The sequence below is a fragment of the Nannospalax galili genome, unplaced genomic scaffold (genome assembly GCF_000622305.1).
Source record: "Nannospalax galili isolate Female #2095 unplaced genomic scaffold, S.galili_v1.0 scaffold879, whole genome shotgun sequence".
Taxonomy (NCBI): domain Eukaryota; kingdom Metazoa; phylum Chordata; class Mammalia; order Rodentia; family Spalacidae; genus Nannospalax; species Nannospalax galili.
In genome coordinates, this window is record NW_008346261.1 from 3,494,012 (window position 1) to 3,505,632 (window position 11,621).

The following is an 11,621-nucleotide window of genomic DNA, read 5'->3' on the forward strand; positions in this document are numbered from 1 at the left end:
GTGCACTTACATACATGCAGGTAATACATGCATACACATAAAATAAAAATAATAAAATATTAAACAAAAAGAAATCTTGGATACTCAGTTTAACCAAAAGTTTACGGGGTTAGTCTATGTTCTCTGGGGACAGCTCAGGTTTAGACACAACAATGGGGAGCTGAGAAATTCTGAGGTCTTCCCCTTCAAACGCTGGGTATAGCTCTGATTCATTCTCTTGCCTTTTCCCCCATTTCATGGGCCCCTCTCTGTGCACCCCCAACCCTGTGGGGGAGGAGAGAGTCTAATCTTGGGACAGGCCTCCCTTTGCCTCACCCCGCCCCCAGTTTAGATGACATAAAAGGCCAGCTTCAGTGAGAATTGACAATGTCAGGTGCACTGTGGAGTTGAGCTCTTGGGGATAGCTCGGGGGAGATTGGGTTGTAGATCCTTTCCTCACAGAGGCCTCGACATAGGCCACTGGTTATGAAGGTGGGAGTCGAGGCTTGGGAAGAGGGTGAGTGGGCTTCTCTTCACCCACACACTCAGGGTACTTTCTGGGCTGGGGTCTAATTGCAGAGATGAAGCTGTTCCTGACCCTAGCAGGCCTCCTGGCCCTTCTGGTCATGCCTCAGCCTTCTGACAATGCCACTCCAGGTAACAGTGCAGAAAGGAGAAGGTGGATATGCTGGAGGGAGGGTCTGAGACCAAGGGCTCTTTCTTCCCAGTGCTGGCCTCCTTTGTTCTGGAGCCAAATGATGGTTTTGGGAGCCATAACTAACCTTGTGATCCCTGCTCTGGGCAGCTGTCCTGGGAGAGGTGGAGACTTCATTGGTGCTGACCAGCATGGAGGAGGCCAAGTGGCTAGTGGACAAGGCTTACAAGGAGCAGCGTGAGAGGTGAGGGTTCAAGGCACCGGCTATCCCTGGACAAAGCTGCCCCATGTCTTTTGGAGAAGGTGGGTGGGGGGGATCTATGGGTGAAGCTAGACCTCTGTTTGTCTGTCTTGTGTACCTGGGTATGAGAACATCTTCAAAACCACTCCTCCCCTGGCTTTGCTTCTGTCTGGACAGTCAGGTCCATAGCCTTCTGGTTAAAAACAATTTTTGCTTTGTGGGTCTGTCTGCATGTCCTGCTTGCCCACTCCTGGGCTGGGGCTCTGCTGAGTATCTCTGTACCCCTTCTCTGGTCCTCTCTGTCTAAGCAGCATCAAGCAGCGACTTCGAAGTGGCTCTGCCAGCCCCATGGAACTCTTGTCCTATTTCAAGCAGCCAGTGGCAGGCACCCGGACTGCTGTGAGGGCTGCCGACTATCTGCACGTGGCCCTAGACCTGCTGAAGAGGAAGCTGCAGCCCCTGTGGCCAGGGCCTTTCAATGTCACTGGTACTGTAGCTCCTCCCATCCCAAGCTCCTGCTCCTAGTGACACCTGCCACAGCTGGGGCAGGTGGTAGGGAGGCTCGGCTCTCACACCCCGGTACGCCCTCGCAGACGTGCTGACACCTGCTCAGCTGAATCTGTTGTCCAAGTCAAGTGGCTGCGCCTACCAGGACGTAGGGGTGACGTGTCCCGAGAAGGACAAGTATCGCACGATCACTGGACACTGCAACAACAGGTGCGGGGCCCCGCAGGAGCTCAGGGAGGAGGGGCGGGTGGGTCCCGCCTGTGGCAGCCCTTCGCGCCAGCGCCCTGTGCTTCCCCTGCAGACGCAGCCCCACGCTGGGGGCCTCTAACCGCGCCTTTAAGCGCTGGCTGCCGGCAGAGTACGAGGATGGCTTCTCGCTGCCGTTCGGCTGGACGCCGGGGGTCAAACGCGCCGGCTTTCCGGTGCCCCTGGTGAGCGCGGGGCAGAGGAGGCGGAGCGCAGCTGGATGCTGTGCTTGCGATCCAGAGGCCCCTGATGCCCGCTGTCCCTACAGGCCCGCGCTGTCTCCAACGCCATCGTGCGCTTCCCTACCGAACAGCTGACCCCGGACCAGGAACGCTCGCTCATGTTTATGCAGTGGGGCCAGTTCCTGGACCACGATCTGGACTTCACCCCGGAGCCAGCTGCCCGGGCCTCTTTCCTCACTGGCCTCAACTGTGAGATCAGCTGCCTACAGCAACCACCCTGCTTCCCCCTGAAGGTGCTGCCTCCTTCCATTCACCAAGGCCTGTGTCCTGGAGAGGAGGCGATAGATCATAGGAGTGGCCATGTCCCTTCTGTGCATGGTTCCTTTCTAGTTTCTGAGTAAGGCTAGTCCAGCCTCCTCAGTCCAGTGTCAATGCCTGTGTCCTTTGGCAGAGCCAGTTGTCAACCAGGACACTGCTCTTGGAGAGTTAATGTTATGTCCCTATTAGGTTATGGTAACATTGTCCTGGGTGGTGGATGACTGGCTCTTTGTATTCTGGGAAGAGGACCTGGCCTGTGTCACTCACACTTCCCGTGTGGAAGCCTCCTGCCTAGGACTGTTTCCTCCTGGCCTTCCTTCACTCTACCTCACACGGAGGGTGTGTGTGTGTGTGTGTGTGTGTGTGTGTGTGTGTGTGTGTTTGGGTTGCCCAGTGGGCAAGGCTGGAGCACCTGCTAAGTGGAGAAGGAAATGGAAAGACAGAAGGGAGAGTCTGAGAGGGAGAGAGAGAAAGGGACAGACAGAAGACTGACAGGGCCAGGGTGACAGACAGGAAACAGACAAGGGAAATGTAAAAACAGGAAAGGAGGAGGCCTAGTGAGAACACAGAAACCCAACCCAGAGACCAGGCTGCAGAAGAGAGACAGAGACAATTTAGTTAAAAGGGGTCTGAGGAGTGGCTTTGCCCAACCCCAAGGGAACTCCCCAATTTTCAGTTCAGTGTACTCTTGTCACCCCTAAACTTCAGAGGCACTGTGCTGGCTGAACCCCAGGCAGTGATCCTACTGGGCCTAGAAAGGCCTCTCTGTGGGATGTCGAGGCCAGAGGGGGTTCGCCCCTTTAGGTGGAGGAGATCCACTCATGCCCACTGTCCCTACCCTCATGAGCAGCCTAGCCCCTCTCTCTGCTGCAGATCCCTCCTAATGACCCTCGAATCAAGAACCAACAGGACTGCATCCCCTTCTTCCGCTCCTGCCCCGCCTGCACCGGGAGCAACATCACCATTCGCAACCAGATCAATGCACTCACTTCCTTTGTGGATGCCAGCATGGTGTATGGCAGTGAGGACCCCCTGGCCATGAAGCTCCGCAACCTGACCAACCAGTTGGGGCTGCTGGCTGTCAACACCCGCTTCCAAGACAATGGCAGAGCCCTGATGCCCTTTGATACCCTACACGATGACCCTTGTCTCCTCACCAACCGCTCTGTGCACATCCCTTGCTTCCTGGCAGGTCAGTCTGGGGCCTGGACTGGAGTGGCATTGACGTTTCCTTTGAGGGTGCCTGTGTGTAAGCGGCTTGTGGATTGTGATGAGAGAGACTGGTCTCACCAACTTATTAGTCTGGTTGCCTTGGTGACAGTTGGATGGAAACAGAAAGGGAAACATGCACACACACACACACACACACACACACACACACACTCTACCCCTTCGATCTAAGATGGAGACACAGGACTGGCTAAGAGCTTCTATCCATCCTTTTCTGTTTCTTTTCCCCTTTGGACTCTGGAAAGGAAGAGAACCCAGTTGCTCCTCAGGGACAGGGAACTAAAGGGACACAGAGAAAATGGTGCCCTCACCCTCTGGAATTACATAGTCCAGTCTAGAACCAGCAGCCATATGTAGTTATTTTTATTTAAATTATTTTAAATTAGATTAAATAAAAAGTTTCTTGGCTGAAGAAGCCACATTTTGAGTGCTCAGTAGCCCATGAGTTATGGCTCCCCTACTGGGCAGTGCAGAAGTGGTGGTCTTTATCATCCTAGAAGGTTCTAGTGGATAGTGTTACAGAATATCACCTCCTGCCCACTTTGGCTACCTGTAAAGACAGAGGACAAGGGCTTCAAATGTGGATACCTACCAGTGTGGGCATAGGACTGGGGCAGGGATTGATGTCATTCTCCCAAATTCTCTCTCTCTCTCTCTCTCTCTCTCTCTCTCTCTCTCTCTCGCCATTCTCCCAAATTCTCTCTCTCTCTCTCTCTCTCTCTCTCTGTATATGTGTGTGTGTGTGTGTGTGTGTGTGTGTGTGTGTGTGTGTGTGTGTGTGTGTGTGTGTGGTGGAGGCAGGGTCTCATCGTACAGCTAGCCTTAGCTGGTCTGGTGCTTGCTGTATAGCCCAGGATAGCCTCGAATGTTCCTCAATTTTCCTATTTTAACCTTCCAAGTACTGGGATTATACATGTGCACCATGTACCCAAACTACTGTGTTTTGATGTAAACCCAGTAGTGGACTGAGGTCCATTCTCACCCACCCTCTCCCTTCTAGGGCCTAGGTGTTCTTTCCTGGGATCTCTGTCAGGAGAGTCAAGGTCAATGCAAGGGTAGATTTCCTGGGGAGGGATCCACTGTCTTCTGGGTTAGTCATGACCTCTGACTGTACATGGGATGGAGAAGCTGCTTTTGAAATATTGTTTCCTCTTAAAATTTCCTTACTAGAGTTGACAATGCTGAGCTCAGTGTCTTGCTAAAAAGGCCCTGACCTTCACCCTCCAGCCTTTCCTGAAGAAGGTTTGGGGAAGACCAAAGGAATCAGGGATCATGTTTAGTTTCCTTGAATAGTCTTGTGTGTGGACTCCGCACATCCTGTCCCTTTCCCACACTCCCAGCAGCCTCACAGTTCTCACAGTTGGGATATAGTAAGTATAGTACTGACAACTACCTTCAAATAGTAGAGGCTTTCTGGGTCCTGTATTGAGAAGGAGTCTGAGATTGTATCCAATTTTAACAGGAAACATGCATGCTACTTCCCAGTTTACCTCAAATCAAGACAATCAGTTAAGTAGATAGTGTTCATGGATTCATGGATGTCCTACTTTGTACCAGGCATGGTGCTGAAATCTTGTGTTTACGTGTGTGTGTGTGTGTGTGTGTGTGTGTGTGTAAAAGACAGAAAACCTCAAGCCTTGGACCTAGATCTTGAGCTCCTGGTCTGAGCTACAGGAAGGTGGCAAGTCAGACCCAATGGCGTGAGGGCCCACAGTGTCCCTGAGCTCTTATGGCAGATCAGGGTATTCTCACATAACTGAGCTTGGTGTGTGAAGGTACGTGGAAAGAAGGCATGTGGGAGCCATTGCAGGCCTTGGATGGGCAGGGGGTTCCAATGGAGAGGTATTTTCTGGGATGGAGGCCATCGACATAACAGTGACTTTGCTTCCCTAAGGCGACACACGCTCCAGTGAGATGCCTGAGCTCACCTCCATGCACACCCTCTTTGTTCGAGAGCACAACCGTCTGGCTACACAGCTCAAGCGCCTGAACCCCCGCTGGAATGGGGAGACACTTTACCAGGAGGCCCGGAAGATTGTGGGAGCCATGGTCCAGGTAGGCTGTCCCGAGTGCTTGGGCATCCAACTGGTCTGCAGCTAGCTATGTGACCTTGGCAGGGTTGCTATCCCTCCTGAGTCTTGGCTTCCTCTTCCACGATGCTGTGAGGATTGGAGAAGCCACATGGCAGGTATGAAATGCTTAACAGAGTTCACTTCCCTTCCCTTCCCTTCCTCTTCCCAGACCTTCTTCTTTTCTGGGGACCCAGGATGGTGTTGGGGGGTTCTCAAGAGGGTGCATGCTGACTGTTCAGTGAATATTTCTCTCTTCCCCCATGTCACTGTCACTCTTGGCTCCTCTACCACTTGTCATCCTGAGCCTCTTTTCTCCCCAAGGCAGCATTCCTGGATCTGTTTCCCAACTTTTGACATTCCAGTGTCTCACCTCCCCATTCTCCTCAAGAACTCACAGACTCATGTACATCACACACACACACACACACACACACACACACACACACCTCTGCTGTCTTTTGGAAAGGGAAAGAGGTGAAGGTAATGAGAGTGAGGTTATGATTTGCACTAAGTCCACAAGTGGGATTCATTTCAATTCTCACCTGGAATCTGGAGTGAGATTGGCTCACAGCTTTGCTGTTCACTGGGGGACATCATTCACACCAGAGAAGGCCTCATTCCTAACTGTCTTCCTGCTATAAACCTGTAGTAAGCCCTACTGTAGGCCAGGCTTTTGCTGGGCACTGTTGAGAAACCTCAGTCATTTCAGCTTCCCTGGCTCTCAAGGAGAAATAAGACATTGATACCTCAAGAGCAAGAGAGATATTACAACGACCAACAATGAAGAGGCTTTGTTTAATCCTGTGAGACAGAAGGCAATGTAATTATCCCTCATTTACATTTGAGGTCCAGAGAGGTTGATAAATGACCCAGGTTTACCTAGCCAGTGACAGCGAGCTCTGTTTACACTCTTCAGTGCTGCTCTGTTAGGTTCAGACCTTAGAGCATGGATGGTAATCCCCAATCCTAGCCAGGTAGGAGGGATCCTCTAAAAGCCAGGAGCAGGTAGAAACTGTAGGGAGGAGTGAGTAGAAAGGCAGTTCCAAGTGACTTTTCTTTAGATCATCACTTACCGGGACTACTTGCCCCTGGTGCTGGGGCCAGCGGCCATGAGGAAGTACTTACCCATGTACCGCAGCTACAATGACTCAGTGGACCCACGCATCTCCAACGTCTTCACCAATGCCTTCCGCTACGGCCACACCCTTATCCAACCCTTCATGTTCCGCCTGGACAATCAGTATCGACCCACAGGGCCCAACCCCAGAGTCCCACTCAGCAAGGTCTTTTTTGCCAGCTGGAGGGTTGTGCTGGAAGGTGAGTGGACCCTAAGCCAGGAAAGAATAGCCAGCAGCAGAGAGTTGAGATGATGTGGGTGTGGCTGCAGGGAGGCTGGGGAGATCTTTCCTTCTTTCTTTGGGATCTAGTCTGGCTTTGCAGTTTCGTTGCACCTGACTCTGAGAATACTGAGTAGGGTGGGGGTGGCTTTTATAGAAAATGGCTCCCTTTCAAGTGTTGATGCTATGATCCAGGAGTCTGTGACTGGGAGCACCCCACCCTTGTAGATCTGAATGGCCTTATTCCCTGAGACCTATGTGCTCCTACGATTAGGGACTATCTGATGAGGACCACTCACTGGAGCCATCTTGGCACTGAGTATTGCATGTGCCCTCTTCTGTAGTCCCCTGGACTCTACCTGGACTAGCTCTGACTCTACTCTGAGCTCTGATAGCAAGCTGATCCTTCCACCCAACATTGTCCTTTTACCCCCAGGAGGAATCGACCCCATCCTCCGGGGCCTCATGGCTACCCCTGCCAAGCTGAATCGCCAGAACCAAATCGTGGTGGATGAGATCCGAGAGCGACTGTTTGAGCAGGTCATGAGGATCGGGCTGGATCTGCCTGCTCTGAACATGCAGCGCAGCAGGGACCATGGTCTTCCAGGTGAGGGGCCAGCCCCAGCCCTGGTCGACCAGGTAGCCCATAGCTCTCCTTCCTACTCAGGCCACCCCTTTACAGTGCCCCCAGCTACTCTGAGCTTTCCCCACCCCACAGATTTTGTTCTCAGGAAGCATCCGAGGTCAGGCTCTGCCTTTTCCAGGCCTCTGTGACCAAATTTCAGCCTCTTACTGCTCCTTGGCAAGTTGGACCCTTGCAACCTTCAAAGCAACTAAAGACAGTATTCCATGATCTGAAAGCCCATCTCCATCACCAATCCATTCTGACTTATTTGTGAACTCAAGGGCAGGAGATTACCACTTTAATTTTGCTGATGAGGAAACTAAGGTTCAGAGGGGTTCAGAGCCTGGCTAGGTGGTAATAGCCAAATCAGTGACAGATCTGGAGCTTGGACCCAGGGGGATCAGCCTAATCCAAAAGCCCAGGCCTGTGTTATAGAGCCTCTGAGACACACTTTCATCCTTCTAGGTCAGAGACAGATGCCTGGAGTTGCTCTGGGGAATAATGTAATGTTTCCATTCTTGAACCTGACAGGATTTATGACAATTTAGAGTTTGCCTTAGGATGAGAGAGAAAGGGAAAGACAGAAAGAAAGGGTCTGAGGAGGATCAGCTGTCCCATTTAGCCAGAGTCAAGCAGTCAGGGGTCCCCTCTGTCTATGGCCTTGGTATGTTGGGATGGGCTTTTGAGATAATGGCATCTATGTGAATCTTCTCTGCTTTCCCCAGTGCTTTCCCCACTTTTCAGGCAAGGGACCAACTGACAGCTACCTGTCTTCTGCCCCAATACAGGATACAATGCCTGGAGGCGATTCTGCGGACTTCCACAGCCTGGCACCGTGGGCGAACTGGGAACCGTGCTAAAGAACCTGGACTTGGCACGGAAGCTGATGGCACAGTATGGCACACCCAACAACATTGACATCTGGATGGGTGGTGTGGCCGAGCCCTTGAACCCTGGTGGACGCGTGGGCCAACTCCTTGCCTGCCTCATTGGCACCCAGTTTAGGAAGCTACGAGATGGTGATCGGTGAGGCCATGGGGCAGCAGGGTGGTGCACATGTGTGTGCATGTGTGCGCGTGTGTATGTGTGTACGTGTACAGGGCATGGTGGGAGTAGTGTGGAGCTCACAGAACAACTTGTAAGCATTGGTTCTTTCCTACATGTGAGTTTGGGCCATGGAACTCAGGTTGTCAGCCTTGGTGGCAAGTGCCTTTACCCACTGAGCCATCTCACTGGCCCCCAAAAATGCCACTCTTAATACTTCCTCTGGGTTTCTCCTCTGCTACTATGGAGGCATCAGTCACCATGGAACAGTCTCAATTTAGCTTTACCCTGTCTCCTTTCTTGTCATTTTGTCATGGTCCTGGCATCTTTATGTCTAGTTCTTGCCTAGCCTGTGATGCACCTTTAGAGATATTAGAAACAAAGATGCTGCAATCAGGGAGCACAAATTATAAATGATGTGGATGCATTCCTGTGGTGGGCCCTGAAGTCATTGGACTAGAATAGGGGCTCCACCTAGGCAAGCTCTGTTCCTGTCCTCTGTGCTAAGCAGGCACTGCCCAGGGCTTAGAGCTCTCTTAGAGATTCAGGACAGAATCTTCTGTGACCCTCTTGCATTCAGGGGGCAGCGCAGGCCAGGGGATGACCTCTCAACCCAGGATATTCCCAACCTGGATCTCCTTAAGCATAATATCTGTGGTTCCTCCATTTAGGTTTTGGTGGGAGAACCCTGGTGTGTTCAGTGTCCAGCAACGGCAGGCCCTAGCCCAGATCTCTTTGCCTCGCATCATCTGTGACAACACTGGTATCACCACTGTGTCCAAGAACAACATCTTTATGTCCAACTCATTCCCCCGGGACTTTGTCAACTGTAACTCCCTCCCTAGGCTGGATCTGACTTCCTGGAGGGAAGCCTAAGCCTGGGGAAGGGTACGTCACACTGCAGTGTATACCAGACTGGCTGGCGGAAACCACAGAGAACTCCCTTCTCTAAGTGTACCCATTCCTGCTGTAGGTGACAGCTGAACAAATGACTGGACACTCATTTATATGTGCATATATGTGTATGAATGTGCATATTCAGGTTATGTTTGTGCATGCATACATACATGCAACATATGTAAATCGGCATTTCATGTGTGTGTTGTCTGTGAACATGGGCAATATTTGGTGTGCCTTGCATGTGAGTCACTGACAGGATTATGTGCTTATTGCTAATGAGAATGTTAAGTACATGGGAGGCAGCCAGGCAGACTGCCTGAGTTCAGGTCCTGGCTCTGTGGCTTACTAATGTGTGACCTTGGACAAATTAATCTTCCTAAGCCTGAGTTTTCCCCCTTATAAATGACAGCAGTTATAGCTCATTCATTAGAGGACCCACTTATATCCTCAGCTCTTCTCTTATTGAGTACCAGTCAATATATGCCAGACACTGTGCTAGGCATGGGAAACATTAGAGACAAGAAAGATAGGTATCATTTGTTCCTTGGAGGAGCTGAGGCCTTCATTTTGTTCTGGTTGGCAGAGGTGAGGCAGTGGCCTCTGTAGGACAGCATCGTTAGCAGTTGTGCTGTGTGGTTATGTTATGGACCTAAGCCAGCCAGGTGCAGCCGGTGGCTCCCCTTTCTCCCTTACTCTGTTCTCTTGCTTATTCACAGGAGCCTGTCTAGAGAGGAACTGGGGCCTTTTTGGCCTTTCTGTATTGTTTTTGTACCTGAGGTTTACAGTAATAAAGCACTGTGGATGGGGATCTGCTCTGTCTGTGTCTGTGAAGGGGCTGTAGCTTCAGCGGGAGGCTCCCTTTGGGCTATGAACTTGAGCTGGTGTGGTCTGTACCTCAGGGCCCTGTCTTTCTAGAGTGGAATGATGGCATCAGGACCATCTCCTGTGGCCCTTCTATGTGTGGAGGGCAGGTAGCACTTAGAAGCCTCAGGACCAGTCCACACTGAGCATACCCTTGTCCCTCACCTCCCACCCTGACACTTTGTAGAATGGGAATTCGGCCACCAAGGCCTGATATTTGTTCAGTTCATGGGCAAACATTTGCTACTTGCTCATTCTCGGTCAGGTGTTGGGGTGGGTGGACAACAGGTTATCCTATGGGACAGAAATCTGAGGTCTGGTGGGAAGGCTTTCCTCAGATAATGGGGACTTCATTGTCTTGCATCCCTGCAGCCTGGCAGTGAGTGATTCTGTGGCCCCCAAAATGGAAGACTCCTTCTCACTCCAGGTTTCCAGTTACCAGACCTCAGAGGGGGGCAGACATGTCTGGGCCCAGAGGAGAGGGCCAGTGCCAGGACATGGGCTGTGGTCTTGCCTGGAGCTGGCCTATATTAGATTGGCAGACTCCCTGTTCTTCCCCTATTTTCCCACACATAGGGAAGGACACCCACAGTTAGGAGTTGAAGATGTCCAGACGATGGGGTAAAGCTGGGCCCTCACTGTGGGGAGCAGCAGGGCAAGTAACATTTCACTGAGGAGGAAAGGGCTGCTCAGAGATAGGAAGGCCTCATCAGAGGGTACCAGAACAGGGTCATGATCCAGAACTGTCTCAGGTAACCCTCACACCATGATGGGATGCCTTCATTCCTACACAAATGGGGGTTCTGAATCCCGGATTGTGTGGCCTTTACCTATGGGATAATTTTTTTCCCCTGTGGTGCTGGCCTTGAACTTACTCTTTAGCATAGGCCAATCTTGAATTTATAATTCTCCTGCCTCAGTCTCCCAAATAGCTGATGTTATAGACTTGCACCACCTGAACCCACAAGGGTAAATTTAATTAAATAACTAGAAATTAACTAACTAGTCAATTCATTAACTGGTTAATTTTTATAGTGTTAAGATTGAACTCAGGGCTTTGTGCATTGGAGGGTGTTTTTTCTTGTTTTTCTTTTTTAAAAGAAGCATATCAGCCAGGGTACTATCATATATCCCAGGAACAGAGAGGTTGAAATCCTCTAAATTTAGGAGGATAAAGAATTTAAGGCCATCCTAGGCTACATTGTGGGTTCAAGGCTAGCCTGAGATATAAAGACCCTACCAAAAACATTTTAAAGAGTGGACGAGTTAGACCACTCAAGCAAAGATTATGAAAAATTTAGGAAAACATAAGAATGGAATAAGCAAGAATTATGTAGCACCATAAAAAGACCAAACTTACGAATCATAAGCATACAGGAAGGAGAAGAATCTCAAGATAATGGTATGGACCAGATCTTCAATAG

The 11,621-nt window shown here is 50.9% G+C and overlaps 1 protein-coding gene across 1 annotated transcript; it reads left to right on the forward strand.

The window, feature by feature from the left end:
* Positions 1-560: 560 nt before the first annotated feature.
* Mpo (myeloperoxidase) lies at positions 561-10,137 on the forward strand. The gene is made up of 12 exons (XM_029568101.1): positions 561-636; positions 785-878; positions 1,187-1,362; positions 1,469-1,592; positions 1,684-1,813; positions 1,897-2,103; positions 3,002-3,320; positions 5,253-5,413; positions 6,492-6,747; positions 7,204-7,374; positions 8,181-8,418; positions 9,108-10,137. Exons 1-12 carry the CDS (start codon positions 561-563, stop codon positions 9,310-9,312), a joined length of 2,157 nt encoding a protein of 718 aa, XP_029423961.1. The 3' UTR covers positions 9,313-10,137.
* The last annotated feature ends 1,484 nt before the right edge of the window (positions 10,138-11,621 follow it).